The sequence below is a fragment of the Monodelphis domestica genome, chromosome 4, assembly GCF_027887165.1.
Source record: "Monodelphis domestica isolate mMonDom1 chromosome 4, mMonDom1.pri, whole genome shotgun sequence".
Taxonomy (NCBI): Eukaryota; Metazoa; Chordata; class Mammalia; order Didelphimorphia; family Didelphidae; genus Monodelphis; species Monodelphis domestica.
This window is the reverse complement of record NC_077230.1, coordinates 183,851,050-183,868,161: the sequence shown is the minus strand read 5'-3', so window position 1 is coordinate 183,868,161 and position 17,112 is coordinate 183,851,050. Positions and strand designations below refer to the sequence as shown.

The 17,112-nt window shown below is 34.9% G+C and overlaps 1 protein-coding gene across 4 annotated transcripts in view; it reads right to left on the bottom strand.

The window, feature by feature from the left end:
• RAPGEF4 (Rap guanine nucleotide exchange factor 4) overlaps positions 1–17,112 on the bottom strand; it is a 407,942-nt gene that overhangs the window by 298,356 nt on the left and 92,474 nt on the right. For all 4 annotated transcript variants that reach the window (XM_007494386.2, XM_007494385.2, XM_056794003.1 and 1 more), the window contains exon 3: positions 15,000–15,088. In XM_007494386.2, the coding sequence (XP_007494448.2) occupies positions 15,000–15,088 (89 nt within the window). The remainder of the gene's footprint in view (positions 1–14,999; positions 15,089–17,112) is intronic.

The window sequence follows — 17,112 nt, the reverse complement described above, 5'->3', positions numbered from 1 at the left end:
TTTACTACATGTGTGGACAGATGGCTAGCTGGATGGATCATGAATTGACACACATGCGATGTATTTTTAAGGGATCTATAGGATCCTCTACCACTAGGTAAAGCCATCCTTTCTAATTCAGTATATACAAATCAAAAGCAAGGCAAATGAGCTAAGCATCATAGAAGCCATCATTTTAATCTACAGCAACATGGAATGCATATATCCATATATCTGTATATATATATATGTATAAAGCGAGAGATTTAGAATTCTGCTACATATGTATATCAAAATTCTTATTTCAAAGACTTCTATATATACATATATATATATATTTAATGAATGTTCATGCCTCTTTCTGAAACTTCTCATTGCTAAATATAGTTTTCTCATTTATTTTTAAGTTTGGACATATCCTAGAACCCTATCACCCCATTAGGAAACTTCTGATTATGTCTCAACTTGATTTTAACTTTAGAGTTCATGTACAACAAAGTAATGGCTGCATTTTTTGTAGATGCAATGAAACTGGGGGAAAGTAGATAGCTTTTGATTGTGAGCATCCAAAATACTTTAATGGAATTTCCTATGCTATGATATGATGAATATGAAGAATACAGAGAAGCATAAGAAGACTTATATGAACATACACAAAGAGCAAGGACAGGAACAATATAATGATTACAACCTAATGTATGAATGAAACATTTTTAAGTTTACTCTATATTATTAATATTTTTTCTACAATACTTTCTTAAGCTCAAATAATCAGCAAAACAATAAATCAAGCCCTGAGTTGTGGCATCTGTCAGTTTCCAAGATGTTAATGCTCACATTGAAAATTTAACAATCAGCTCTCATGAGAAGGTTTAAGCTGGCTCCAGCATATTTCTGCTCCTAACTCTCTATATCATACTTAAAACTTTATTTTGTTTTTTCCAAGTTACATGTAAAAATAATTTCCAACATTTAAAAAAGAATGTTGAGACAAATCTCCTTTTTGACACCTCTGAAATGATAAACAATCTCAAAGAGATTTTACATAAGCCACATAAAACATTTTTTATATTAATCCTTTTGAGGAAGGAAACATGAACAAAAAGAATTAAGACAGAAAGTGAAAAAAGTTTTCCTTGATCTGATTAATATTCCATCAATTCCTTCTCTGGAAGCAGATGTCATTTTTTATCATAAGTCTTCTGGGGTTGTTTTCTGTTACCATATTGCTAAGAATAGTTAAGTTATTCAGAATTGTTTATTGTACAGCATTCCTGTCACTGTGTACAGTGTTCTCCTGGTTCTGCTTATTTTACTCTACTTCAGTTTATGTAAGTCTTTCCAGGCTTTTCTGAGCTTCTCTTGCTTATCATTTCTTTTACCACAATTCAACCATTTCCCAGTTGATAAGTATCCCCTCACTTTCTAGTTCTTTGACCCCACAAAAGAGCTGCTTTAAATATTTTTGTACATATAGGTCTTTCCCTTTTTTTGTTTTTCATTTTTTAATCTTTTTGGGATACAATCTTAGTAATGGTATTACTGGGTCAAAGGGTATATACTATTTTATAGTTCAATATCAGACTTAATCTTATTTTCTTCCATCTACTTAGCCAAGCAGTCATTCTTTCCCTCATCCTGAAAACATAAACTTTCTCACTCATTTACCCAACTGCTTTTTGAGAGTATTTGGAATACATATCTTTCTCTGGCCCTGTCTTTCTCTGTAGATATAGATAGAAAGAGATTGAGATAAGAGAGAGATATCCATGGACACTTTACAGTTAAATGCAGAGAATGCATGTGGTTGGATGAGGAAAATGTTGGCTAAGATACGTAAAGATAGATGGCTATGATTTAAAATATGAGTGAATGAATGAATGAATGAATGAATGAGTGAGTGAGTGAAATAGAAGATATGAAGTTCAGGTACAGTGATAAAGAGTGAAAAAAGATAGTCACTGGCCCTCAAGGAGCTGATATTCTAATAGGAAGATACAATGCATAGAGAAAAGTAGTTGTAAGAGAAGGGTGAAGTCAGAAAGACGGTGTATGAAGTCATAGGGCAATCAAATTGTGTAGCCTTTCCAGAAGTAGTGGGTTGATTTGATTACTATTCTCAGAATAGAAAGTAGAATAGGAAGTGGGAGGAGGAGGGGTACATCTGTGGTAACATGGCAGGGAAAAGACATATTTGAGTGACTGGTTCTGGTGAACTCTTACCAATTAGCAGGGGAACGCATGGACAATCGGCGATTTACAGTTAAAGTGTATAGAATAGGCACATACATGAAATATTAGGAAAAGCGAGCAGGTGAAGCTACATGCAAGTAGTGGGTAGCAACTTGTTTTGATTACAAATGCATAGCAGAAAGAACTTTAGGCATAGCATATATGTGTGTGTGTGTGTGAATACATACACAGAAAGTAGAAATTCCCAATAGTTCATTATATTACAAATTTGAATGTGCTACATAGCCACTGAAACAACCTGTGCACTAAAAGTTTGTTAACAGGGCATTTGGTCTACATGATAATGACTTGTTCTACCTCTGGACACTATAAAATTATGGCTAATGTAAATATTATCCAACTAATGTCTGCAACTTAGAGTAGCTTTGCTTATGATGAATATGAAATTAATATTTCCAACTCACAGAAATTTGTAAGAATTTACAAAATACTAACTTCAAACATTTCTGTATCTCTTTCCCCTATTCATACAGTCCAATATTTAACCTAAATAATTTCTGGACTAAAATTCCAGGAACCATTCCTATTCCAATCTATCTTATTTGTTTATAAAACTCTTAACAAAAGATGTGGAGGGGAAAGAAGAGGTTGCAAAACTTTATTGGTTTTAGCTATTTTCAAGGTTCAGTAGGAAAGACAACTGAAATTCTGAAATGAGGCTTAGGAATTATTTATATGTATCATGTACATATTCCTTCTATTTCAATTAAAATGTTTATTTGTTATTTTCTATGTCCAAGACACTAGAAAGAATAAGAAAATTGGTAAAAAGGGAAATGTTAGCCAAGTTAGAGAATGTTTTTAGTGTGATTAGAACCATGCTTGGCTTATAAAACTTTTTAAAAATAAAGTTCTATTGATCTGTTTTGTTATACTAGCTACATTTCTCAGTGTATCCTTTTCCTCTCCTTAGAAGTCATGTCTTACTAGAGAGATACAAACATGTGATCCAAAATACTTCTGAGTGCAGCTTGAACCAAGATAAAATGAATTTGGGAAATATTTAACAAAAGAAATCAATTGAAAAAGAACAATGTAAATATATATGGTTTTCTAAGTAAATATGCAGTCTATTTACAGAGTAATGCCTTCTGTTTCTATTTGAGATAGAACCATTGAATTATAACAAAGAATGGTAAGGGAGAGAAAAAAAAAACAGTCCAGCACAAGTAACCAACACATCCTTTGAATTGCACTGCATTTAAAGTCCCCAACTCCATGAAGAAGTTGGCTAGACTAGTAAAAAGACAGTTATTCTCTCATTTTAGCTTCTTTGGGGCCAAGAATGTAATTTTTTACAATAGTTTTTGCATACTTCAATTCTATATTAATTCCTTGGGACAACAGTAGAATCTCTGGATCAAAATATATCAACATTTTAGTCATGTTTAGTCACAAAGCATAATTCCATAATACTTTCTAGAATGGCTGGGAATGATTCACAGTTCTAATAAGGTCAGAAAGACCTTTCAACATCCTCTAATTGAACACTTACTTGAAGATGAGGAAACAAGCGTAGAAGGGATCAGTGGATTATCTAAGGTATCAAAGGTAATAAGTAGCAGGACCAGGATTGAATTCACACCCCCTTATTCCAAATCTAGTGCTCTTTAAGAGACATTTGACTCCCTTACAAACTTGCAAGAGGGCCGTGAATAAGCAGAGCTCAAAGTCCCAGATTTTAACACAAATTTTAGGGAATAAAAAATGAGTATCCTAACCCATATTTACACACACACATATCACATGCATACTGATATGGAATATATGTCATGAAGTCACAATAGGGACCAGTCCTGCAATGTGACTGGTATACGAAATGGGGGGGGGGGAGGAGCAAGCATTTAAATCCCCCTTATATTCCAGGCATGTGCTAAACACTCTCCTCAGATTATCCCATTTTGATCTTTCAGTCCTGTGGGGTAGATATTATTAATATTGTTCGGTTCTTCTCAGTCAGGTCTGACTCCTGTTGTCCTCATTTGGAATTTTCTTGGCAAAGACGCTGGAATGACCTGCCATTTCTTTGTCCAGCTCATTTTATAGATGAGGAAACTGAGGCAATCACACAGCTAGTAAGGGTCTGAGGCCAGATTTCAACTCAAGAAGATGAGTCTTCCTGATTCCTTTCTAAGATTTGAGGATACTGAGAAGACTAAGTTGAAGTGATTTGTTCAGGGTCATATAGCAAATATGTGGCTGAGGCTTAATTTGAACTCAGGTCTTCCTGAGTCCAGACTCAGTGCCCTATTCACTCTACTATCCAATTGCCTCATGATCAGGTGATGACAAATACAGATGGGAACATCGTCTACAACTTAGAGTCTTAGAGAGTTGACTAGAGTCACACAGTCAGTATACAACAGAGGCAGAACCTGAACCTGGGTCTTCCTGGCTTTGAAGCCAATTCTCTATCTAATTGTTCTTATTCCCTTTCACAGATACATATGGATACATGTGTATGTGTATATGTATATAACACTGAATGATAATAATTATAATTTCTGAGGTGCTTTAAAGTAATTTCTATTTGATGGTCAATTCAAAGTAGCTTCTATTACTTTAGGTTTCTTGTGTCCCAATCTAGCAGTCAAATGGTCTGTAAACATTCATGCTTGCTTATCAGAGGATACCTTGTTAGCCAATCATGATCTAAACCAATGATTTCTTTTGGACCTTGTTAGAATTCAAATAACCACTCACTCCACAATTACTAATTACAAATATTTATATCATAATTGCTCATTTTATATCACTAATATTTACATCATAAATTGTGTTTTCCTATAGTACTCATACCTATGTAGAGTGCCTAATTATTTTTTATTGTAACCTCCACTAACGATTTACCCTGATATCTAATTGCCACCATGGAAAAGGCCCTTAGTTTTCCAAGTTCTGCTTTATCCAAACAATGGCAGCTCAAGTCTAGCTAGAATGACTTCACCTCCTATGACAAAGCAGAAAACTGTTTAAATTCCAAGAAGCTCACACCAGGAGACTGACTCCAGTAACTTCTAATATTTGTAGATGGAAGGGCTGTGGGACTAGCATAGCTGGCAAGGCTATTCACATGAAAGGAACCATGGATCTTTGATATAGTATGTAAAGTCAGCTTCTGATTAAAAATGGCCTGTTGCTGGGTATGCAATGGTAATATGTCATTATTTTTTTAAAAGATTCTATCCAAGGTAAAGAATTATACTTATAGTGTTGCTTTACAAGTACATATATAGTTGAAATTCAACTCACCAAAATCACAGAGATGTTATTAGGGTGAAAGAAAATGTGAATAATAATGATAATAAATTATCATTTATATGTATAAATAACAAAAAAGGGGCTTTGAGAATTTACACTAACTTGGGAAACAAAAATTTTTTAATATATTCGTGACTTCCAATCAATAATCCTTCTTTTAATCAATGTCAAATACTCATATTCCATAAATAAAATTAACTTAAGTCTAAATGGCTCAAGTACAGATAAATTTCACCCACTGAAAATCCATAGCTTTGTGTATATGTTAGATTAACTTCAAAGACTATATTAATTCTTCAAACATTCAAGGGAGGGGGGAGTCCCTTATTCTTTAGATCTTAGTCTTCTGAGAAGCATTTTCATTAAGTTTTGTAGGTTCTGACTTTACTGCATGAGCTTGATTTTACCACTCACATATATTAAGTGTTCAAAAGTACCACAACTGAATCTTACTGCTTTTTAAAAAAAAACACCTCTTCAATACTGTATTTCATAACAATAGAAACAACGAATTCAACCTGTTGTATTTTATAAAACATTTTGATACTTTACTGAATCTCATAGATATGAGCATTTCCTCACCAATAAAGATTTTAGACCATCCATGATTTCTCATGTTGACTGCTTCTTGCTCATGTCATTCTGTAAATCCTTTACATAAGAGCTACCCTGATTCTTGAATCCTCTATTTAAATATATACATATATAATATTAGAGATATGTTCTATATATACACACATGTTTAAATGTATGTGTATGTGTTTATGTGTGTGTGTGACACTGGTGTTGTTTACTTACTTGTTCCCACTCCATGACTGGCCCAACTCTTTTCCAGTCTTAAATGTAACTTCTGGCACTTCTATCACTAAAATGTTTCAACCTACTTTTACCTGCTACTATCAATTGTTCTTCAGGTCATAAGAAATGGAGATTCTGAGTTTGAGGTGTTCCATAATTAAGATCATGTTGCATCAACAGAAAATTATTTATGGACATTCATTCATCAAATACTTTTTCATTATCTACTATATGCAAGTAACTGTGTGTCAAGAGATTAAAATGACTCAAAATAAATCTTACTTGTCCTCTGAGAAGTCACACCTAATTGTTTAGAAAGATGGAATTTGGTGATAGGGTGCATCTTAGAATTAACAAAAGCATTGTCTATTGCCCAAATACATTTCAGGGTACTCTCTTCCTAATGAATTCTAAGTTGAAGGAATCTTCCATATACATACAGTTCCTCTCCATTATGTATGTACTCAGAGTAACTTAATAGGTTTTTCCTTTTGACATTAAATGTAATCTATTATCCAATTGTATGCCATCATCATCATCATCCTAACAATAATAATAGCTAGCATCAATTATTGCTTCAAGGTTTCTTAACACCTGTACATGTTATTTCATTTGATCCTAATGACTATTCTAAGAGGCATTATTACTTTTATTTTATAGGTGAAGAAACTGAGACTGGGAGAGGTTAAGTGAATTGTCCAAGGTCACACAGCTAGTAAGAGTAAGATCTTCCTGATTCTAATTTCAGTACTCTTACCTTTGGTGCCACCTATCTTGATATTTATGTAATATGGGCAATCCATATTCTTTAACTCCATACTTTTCACCTATTTGCTTCATCTATTTATAGCACCAATATCTTCCAAGTGGCCATGGGTGTTCTAGGATTCAGTGCAATGGAAAGGATTCCATCCACAAAGGGGAACTTCAGGAGAAACTTACCATTTGTGGGGATTTTTTTCCTTAATTTGACTTGTATGCAGGATAACCTGCATGACAGTGCTGAGAATTGTTCCCTGTTTTTAATGCATCACTTGATGGTGATGATAAGGAAATCTTCCAAAGGAATGATCCAGAGTGGTATGTTTCAAGGAATCTTAAAGTAACTTAACATAAATTTAAGGGATTCCTAGAGGGAACAAAGCCCTTGAGGTGGTGTCATTCTGCAAGTCAAATTTTGTGGGTTTCTTTAAAAAGTAATCAATAATGAATATTCCAATAAAAGCAGCAAATTTCTTAGGTTACTTCTCTTCTTTATCTTTGGGAATGTGATCATCTAGTCTACCTTCCAGAATTGTCTAAGAATAGCTTCCTATTCCTTTCTCACATCTTCACCACCATGCATTAGTAAACTATTCCTCCAAAAGTTTTCCAAATTTGAGAAAGTAGAGAGTATACTGACAAGAAAAACCAACCATCAAATTCTTTTGACTTCTCTAAGGATTCAAACATTGACAGATAGTAAGGAATTACAAACCATCTTTAAACTACATGGATACTGCCTACCACAAAGCAAGCCTTCAGCGAGTGTTCTTTTAATTGAGAAAAAGAAAGGTAAGGGGGGGGGGGAGAGAGAAAGAGTCCAGAGACACAGAGAGAGGGGGAGTGAGGGGAGCAGAGTGAGAGAGAGGAAGAGGGAAGGAGGGAGAAAGAAGGAGACATAGGGAGGGGGAGACAGAAAGAAGGAAGGAAGAAATGGGGGAAGGAGGGAGAGAGAGAGGGAAAGAGGCAGAGATGGGGGATAAAGAGGGAGTCAGGGAAAAGGTGAAAAAAGAGGAGAAATATCTGTGTCTAGTATAGCCTAGTATCCACACATACACCACTGGTTAAGACATTTAGAGATAAATTCTTTGTGTGAGAGAAAGGAAGACCCCACAAATTTATGGCGGAGCTAAAATTGGTAAACACATTCGCTTCCTAAATTTCACCAAAATATACCCGTTTTTTATTTTCTGCTTCTCAGAGAAAAACGAAATTGCCAAGCAATTTTCTTAAATATTCAAAGTTAGAATTCCAAGTGTAACAAATACATTTTCTGCCGTTTGACATTCTAGTGCCGCCCTCTTGTGGCTAAACTATAGCTTTGCAGTAACAGCAAAAAACAAATACCATTCCTTGGGATTTCAAATTGGAAAGAGCCTTAGATATTATCTAAACTTAAGTTCTTTATACCGAAGATAAGAAAACTAAAGCCCAGAGCTGAATTAACGTGTCCAAAATCAAACCACTTGTGAACTGCAGATCTGAAACTTGACCCCGGGTCTTTTGATTCCATGTCTTTCTACTAAACCCACAAAGCTGCTTTTTCGGGCTCTTCCTTATCACATTAGATTATTCATACTTAAAATAGACATCTAAGAAATAAAATTGTAATTAATTTAATGGATCATTCTATTTTCTTTTTCTGTTTTGTAACAACTGTATTAGCTGAATTCTAATTAGATTAGATCTTTCAATCCTTGACTTTCAGATAGCCTCCCCATATCACTGATTTCTAAGGCTTATTTGGTACATCTCTAAGCCACTTGCTATTACCCTTACTCTGTCCTTCCCCTCTCATTTCCAGTCTTTCTTCCCCCATAAGATTTGCCAATGTTCTCAATAGGGATGGCAATATAGCCAGGGGCATAGTTTTATTATTTTTTAATGTGAATATGATACAGTAGATGCATACATATCTTCTCTTCCCTTCCATTTGGTATTTTTCTGTAAACACATGAAAATCTCTTGGGCATGTTCTCAAACATGTGAGAAGTGAGGATGTCTACAGGATCATTTTCATTACTCCAACACTCACCTGTAGTTCTGATTTCCTTAAAAATGTAGAGAAAATACATATATACATGCATACATGCAAATAGAGATATGTGTATGTATATATAAACCTTTCACATTTATTTTTACTAAAATTTTGACCTATTAGTTGTCTTCCCACCAAAATTTAATGGAGAACTGAGATTGCATACAGGTATATATATATATATAAGAGGGGAGAAGCAAAAAATCTACTGAAATATTGTAAGGAAGGATGTGTCCTTGTGGCAATATGGCATCCTTAAGCATGTCTCCTGAAAATAGGGTGTTCTACTTGGAAAGAGCATCTTGAAGTAATTAGATGAATTAAGTCCTAGTATGGAATTTCTCCAAATGGAAATTAAATGAACTAGTTCCAAAGTGAGGTACTTTGAAGCTTGGGCTTTTTACTTTAGGTTCTATGAACTATTATAACTGTATTTTAACATTATTGGTTTCCTTTATAATTTTATTTTTATTTTATGTATCTAAAATATTATGCTGAGAAGATATTCATGGGCTTCACCAGTCTTCTAAAGAGATCTAGGATTTAAGAAAGATTAAGAATTCCTGCCCAAGAGTAACATAAGGAAAATATTTCACTGAGACAAAGAAAGTTGTGAAATAAAGACAAGCCAAATTGGAGAAGTTGAGAACAACTGCAGGCACAAAAACAAGAAAAGGTGAAAGCTGACTTTGTGCCTAGGAGAGAGGAAAAACTAATTCAAGGCATTTCTTTCATCTTAGTGAAGAAAACAAGCTACAAGAGAAGAAACTAGGACCTGAAATTGTGGGGCTCAGTTAATGACTTGATTTCCTCACCAATCAAGAAAGTTGATCTATATCTATCTATATATCTATATCTATTATATATATATATATATATATATAACAGTTGTACTGTTGATTGTGGTTTTCTCCAAGTCATCCCATCTCTTGGGGCCTTATTTTTTTTTTTATTATGAGGGAGTTAAACTAGATGGTCTCTAAGATACCACCCAGCTTGAAATCTCATTATCCCAAAGAACAAGGTCCAAAAATGGTAGAAAACAAGGGTGAACTAGAAAAGATTAGTAAAGTGAACTGGATTACAGAATATAGGGGTATCTATGAAGAGAAGAGTATAAAGCAGGAAGGATTTGAAAGAGGCTTATATAAACTAAATAATACAAAAGCTCTTTCTTAAAACCCTCCAACCTAACTGCTACCCCATCCTTCTCCCAGAACTGTCCTCATGGCATTTCCATGGCTTCTATCCCATCTCTTCATTGCCTGCTTTCTCAAATACCCAGTTAGGTCCAACTCCCATAAAGTCTGGGTATAGTTTTCATTTTTTCTCAAATTAGATGGATCTTCCTTCTTCACTTAATACATTCAAAGATCTACGGGTGATTGAGTGTCACTTTGTCTTTCCCTAAAAAGCTTAAGTGACAAAAGGAAAAGGCAGCCAGCCAGAAGGCTGAAGAGGAAATAAATCATTTACTACCATTTCCAGTTAGAAGTAAAAACAAAAGGGATGCTTTTTGCAGAAACAGGAAGGTAAAGATAAACTTATGTTCTCCAGTGTTCCTTAAAGGAGAAAAGGCCTATGTGGAAACAATGGGTTGTAGAAGTGAAAAAGGAAGTAGGCTAGCCAATCCCTTAGCTAGTGTGAGAAAGGAAGGAGCTGGAGGGGGGGAGGATTAGGATAAGTCTGGGGATGAACAAAGGTCTCCAGGCATTTCGACTGGAAGAAAACCCTGGCACCACAGAACATCTTATCCTTGATACCTCCCCTTCTCTTACTTCCCTCAATTATAGTTAAGACACTAACTTCCTTATATCTTGCTTCTTTCCTCTCTAAAAAGGGTCTAAAGTATTTACAGATCTAAATTTAGTGAGCCTATACTCCTCACCTTAGTAGTGTGCTGATAAATGTTTAACAATCAGCTCTATAAATCAAGTCCTAATTTGCAGCATTTGCTAGTTTCTGAGGAGTAAATATTCACATTAAAATTTTAATAATTAACTCTTAGAAAGCATTTGCTCTGAGCTCTAGCAAACCCTTGTATACTTCCTATGTCTATTCTTACTCTTTTGCCACGTCCACCCCCAAACTACTAGACATACCTCTTGGTCCACAGAAGTAATTGGAATCTGGGGAAGCCCTTCTTTCTACCATTGTCTAGCTGGTGGGAGAAAGACAGAGGGAAATGTTTTCTTAGTGATCCATACTAGAATTCTAAATCCATTTTCCAGAGCAATGGATTCTGAATCTATAGAGACACTGTCTCATATAGTATTAAGTTCTAGAAAAGTAAAAGTTCATTACTACCATATTTCTGGTGGATTGCAGATTACATGAGCTTCTGCAGATTTTCCTAGAAAACAATTTACCACAGACAACAGTGCTTCTGTGGAGAATTGTATTCTGAGTTTCAAAATGCCAAATTATTCTAAATGAACTTTTAGAATACAGTTCATTCTTGAGGAGTGACTAGACTAGAAATGGCATTCCCTAAACACTTTCTGGGACTATCACATTAAGGAAAATAGCTTGCTTTCTTTCTTTTTAAATCAGCAGCAAAGGAATCCACAAGTTAGGGTTGGACTAAATGCTGAGAGCAGGCAAGGCACATTTTCAGAAAATTTCTCCAAGAAGAGGGTTTCTTTCTTATAGACTGTCTTTTCTTCTTTCCATTTAGCAAGTCCCTCTCACATCCAGACTCTTTCTCCTAGATGTAGAGAGAATAAAATAGTAGGCAGAGAGGATAGGGGCATTTGACCTAAAATTTTGCTAAATTTCCTAAAAATTTGGAATTTGAGGAAGATAGAAAAGACAGAGCATCTGAATCTGGGCTTGAACCTGAAGGAATCCAAGAAGATGTCAGGTCAGATGTCAGATGTCAGAAGGGTCAAGGTCATGCCAAGAACTCAGCCCTGATATCTTTGGCCACTGTTTCTCAAGGTATTTGTCTTAAAATGCTAATGTATTAAAATTAATATAGGCTGCAGCAAGCCAGTAGGTTGGCAGTCTACTTTATATAGAGTCAGAGGATTTCTGAATGGAAATAACAAGAACTCCCCTCTACAAAATGGCCAACAAGTGGTCAGTAATGCAGTTTTTCCTTAAGAGCCTGTCTTGTGATGGGGAGCCTAGTTCCTGACATTCTAGCCTGAGGTAACGCTAATTGTTAAGATTGTTTGTGTCAAACTGAAATTTGACTCTGAACCTTCTAATAACTGGTCCTAGTTTTGTCTCCTAGAACCCAATTGCTACCGTTCAGTTGTTCAGTCATATCTGACTCTTGGAGACCTCATGGACCATGGTATGCCAATGTTGTCCAGGAAGTTTCTATGGCAAAGATGCAAATGGAGCTCAAGTGACTTGTCCAGGGTCCCACAACTAGTAAGTGTCTGAGGCTGGATTTGAACTTGTCCTCCTATCTCTAGGCATATATCCACTGTGCTACCTAGCTGTCCTTAAACTCAAGAACAAGCCTAATTTTGCTTCCATGTGGTTGCCTATCCAATATTTGAAGACCACCATAAAGATCTGCCCCCCACCCTCAACCCCTAATATTTTTCCAGGCAAAACATCTTGAGTTGCTTGATATGGTTATAAAGTCATTCAGCATTCTGCTTCTCTATTCTGGAAACTCTCCAACTTGCTTGTCATCTAAAATAGGGTATCTAGAACTGAAGATAGTACTTGAGCTATGGTCAAACTGTAGCCCAATGCAATGAAACTATAATACACTTTGTTCTGTATATGAAGCATTTCTTAATGAAGTCCAATATTGTACTGACTTTTTGGTTGAGACATGAAGCAACCGAGTTTGCATTTCATTAAAACTACCCAGATCTTACATACTTTACCTATCTTGTAACTTGAGATTATTCTTAAATCCAAATGCAGAATTAACCTTTATCACTAAGAAATTTGATCTTATTTTATCTGATCATTGTTCCAGTTCATCAAGATCTGTATGGCTCCTGGCTGTAGAATCCAACAGATTAGCTATCCTTCCCAGCTCGGTAATAAGCTCCAAATTAGACAAAGCATTCTTTCATCCAACACATTAATAAAAATGTTGCATGATAAAATAGCTCCCTCTGCTGGCCATCTTCTGTTTCTGAATTTAACACTACAGCCACAAAACAGCCCCACTGATCAGAACAACAACAAAAAAAAAAAAACAAGAAAAAGCAGTGTTTGATGTCATTATAACTATTGTTTGCAAGTTTGGCACCCTCCTCACACTCCAGCCTTCCCTTCATTCGAGGGTTCCTTCCTCTTTGGGCTCTCCTCTCTTTTAGGTGTCCAGTACTATCTTAGTCTCTGCTTCACAATCAAAATGTATTCTCAAAAGCCATTCTATATCTGCTATTTTCATTTTAAGGCTCCTCCCAATTTTGGTAATGAAAGGATTTGTCTAAAGTAATTTCTGTCACCTAGATAAAGGTGGAAGATAATGGGGTCCCTCCCAGCATCACCACACACAAACTCAAAGAATCATGGGATCAAAGGTATAGAATTAGTCAAGATCTCAAAGATTATCCTAGTCCAAACTCCTCATATTTCAGATGAGGAAACTGAGTCCCAAAGAAGTGAAATGACTTCTCTAAATAAGAGAGATGTGAATGGATGAATGAATAGAGGAATGAATGAATCAATGAAAAGATGTTTATTAAATCCTTGCTATGTACAAAGAGTACTGAAGATACAAATCGAAAAATAAGGAAGTACCTAATGACAAAGAGATCATATTCTAACAACACATATAGGTTTCAGCTTCAAATCAGACCAAAAAGTGTTATTTTAAAAAAAGAAAATAAGTGATGTAGATTTGAACCAAGATCCTCTCACTCCAAACCCTGTAGAAAATACTTAAAATATCTATCTCCTTTGCCAAGAATTGTATGCCATTAGCATGGGTGAGGCAATATTATGCTCCTATCTTAGACACAAAATTAGCTAGTGATGGTGCTACTTTCCAGCCCTCCCTAAAACCACACCACCTGTATAAGTCATGGAATGCTGCATCCTCACTGGTATGTGATGAAAGTAACCTTTTGGATGAAGACTGTCACCTCCCCTGCTGCCCTGGCTCACATGGAGCCCAGCCTCCCCATGTGGAAGATGGGTTGATTCCAACCCATGTGGAAGATAGGTTGATTCAAGATGTTGCTATCACTGTTTCTCCCAAAAGCACATCATGGAAAATTTAAGATCTTGTCATGGAATGGGGGAAAAAAAGGTTCTGAAAGCTAAGAGCCCATTGTACTGAGGGCAAGTGCACCATTTGGTCTTAAGCTGTCCTTTTTCATTTCTATCTTCCCAAGTAATCAATCTTCCTCTCTTATATGGAGATAGGAAGGGAGAAAGACAGAGATAGAAATAAAGAAAGAGATTGAGAGAGAAAAAGAGACATTGAAGTATAAATGAGGACAATCAGAATTCTCTTTCATCTCCTAACCCTCCACAGCATAGTAAAAAGTAAAGAGTTATGACTGAACAGAATCCTGAGAGAATGTCACAGAAATGCTAAGAAGGATAAAAAGAAAGAATTTATTTTGATGGTGAGAAACTTAATACAAGGAAAAAATGCAGAATTATCTGGGCCATTTTTAATAAATTTATTTTGGGTACAGTTAAGTGGCTCAGTAGATTGAGAGCCAGGCCTATATCTCTAGGGAGGTTTTGATTCAAATTTGGCCTCAGACACTTCCTAGCTGTATGACCCTGGGCAAGTCACTTAACCCCCATTATCTAGCCCTTATCATCCTTCTACCTTGAAAGTGATACATATTATTGATTTCAAGACAGAAAGTAAGAGTTTTAAAATAACAATAATTTGCTTTTATGTAAAATATTATATTTGCTATTTTTTAAAACAAAGCCTGATTTTAAAATAAAGAAGTTGAACCCTTACCTGGTGACTGCTAGTTTCAGATACTTTAACGTCCAAGGATCCTGCCAATACTGCATACCAATTTGTTCCAATATCACCTTGGCGAAACACTGAAAAGAAGTAGCATAAACAGAATAAGGATAAATGATTTTCATTACTTGATAAGTTTGTTTTTAGATTTTCACCAAATAAATTTTTTTCACAAAAATGGAAAAAATGAATTTTGCTTTTATTAAAAAAGAGCTTTTCCTTTTTAAAAAATATTCCTATCTCTAATCCATTTCTCCAAGTTTATAGTATGTTGCTATACCCCTACATAAACATACAGATCTGTTTTGAGCTGTTATGAAAGACAGTTTGTCCCATACTCTATCAAAGAGAATTATGTAGCAATGGAATCTTCAAAAACCACAGAAAACAGTAATTTATGTTAGCTATGATGGACAATATGATCCTTGAAATTTTTCTAAAGAAAGATTGAACTATGTTCAAAATAGTTTTCATCTTCAGTGTATCTTCTCGTATTTCAATTCTTTGATTTGGTAATCATTTAACTTCTTTAACTCTCAAGTTTTCTCATCTGTAGAATGGAGATAATAATATCTTTAGTACCCCCAGTGGGATGATGCATGTAAGGTACTTTGCTAACCTTAAATAAAACATAATCTAAATGCCAATTAAGTGTTATCTTCCAAAGAATGCATATATTAAAGCAAAATATTTCCCACACATGTAAAAACAAGCAAATGGACAGAATATATCAAAATCTACCTAACTTTAGCATAACTAATAGCTCACATTTATGTTTTATAACTGACTTTTAAAAATCACTTTACAGAAACTCTGGGCAAGAGATATAATAGAGTTGTAAACTCTATCTTACAGATAAGGAAATTGAGGCACAGAGCAGTTAAGTGGTTTCCCCAAATGTATACAACAATTATTTGAGCCTAGAATCAAGTGCAGATCTCCTGACTCCAAGTTCAGTGCTCTTTCTATCATATACTGCCATACATTTAAATCACCATTTATTTATTCGTTCATTCATTGATTCATTCATTCATGTAGAAGTCATTTATTAAAAATCACCTATGATGTGCAACATACTACTGTAGCCTATAAAGGAAATAAAGAAAAATAAGACATGATTTTTGCCTTCAGAGTGTTTATAATCTAGTAATAAGCTCTCCAGACCAGCATGTTACATCATATGCTGTCTAACAAATTATCCTCCTAAAACAGTCAATAGATTCTCCTTGAAAAGATACTGTTATTTATATGTAACTGGGAAAATAAAGTATTATTTTAAAGAAAAGATACTGTTGTACTCAGTCATTCATTTGTTTATTGTTACGGAGTCAACAAGAAAACTTAATAAATGACTATGTAAGGAGCGTCTCAATTTTGAATCTCAGTCTCTCTTTTACTTGGGATGCCATAAAAATTAGGGTTAGAAACTCCACCTCCTATGCATATTTTAGACAGTATTTCTCATCTATTCCATACAAAGAACGGGTCATAGGGACAGGACTATGAAGTACATGGTTCAAAATCTCTATACAAATAAAAGTATCTTTTAAAATAGCTGTCTCCAATAGGGAGATGGGAGAAAAAAGTTGATCTTTTATCCTCAATTCACAGTTTCTGGCAGAGAATTAATGAGGATCATATGACAATTCTTTAGAAAATCTAGTTCTCTTTTTAGTTCATCAATCAAAGTTTCTGAATGACACAGCTACCAAATATCTTAGGCAACTGTATAGAATACATATGCCATTATTTTCATTACATAGATTAAAAAACTGAGGCTCGGAGAGGTTAAATGGATCATACAACTACTGAATGTTTAAAGGGAATTTGAACCTCTGCCTTCTGATTCTAAGTCCAGCACTCTTTCTCTATAGAGAGTAAAGGAAGGAAAAGTTCTTAATATAATATTCATTTTTCAGAAGCAAAGTCTCTTCATGTATCCAAAATTTTCTTGACAATAGCTAACAGGGAAATCAATTTAAGCCTTTTTTAAATTTAAATTTAACTTTAAATTTAAATTTAATTTAATTTAAGCCCTTACCTTCCACCTTAGAATCAGTACTGTATATTGTGTACTTCTTAGTCAGAAGAGAAGAATGGGATA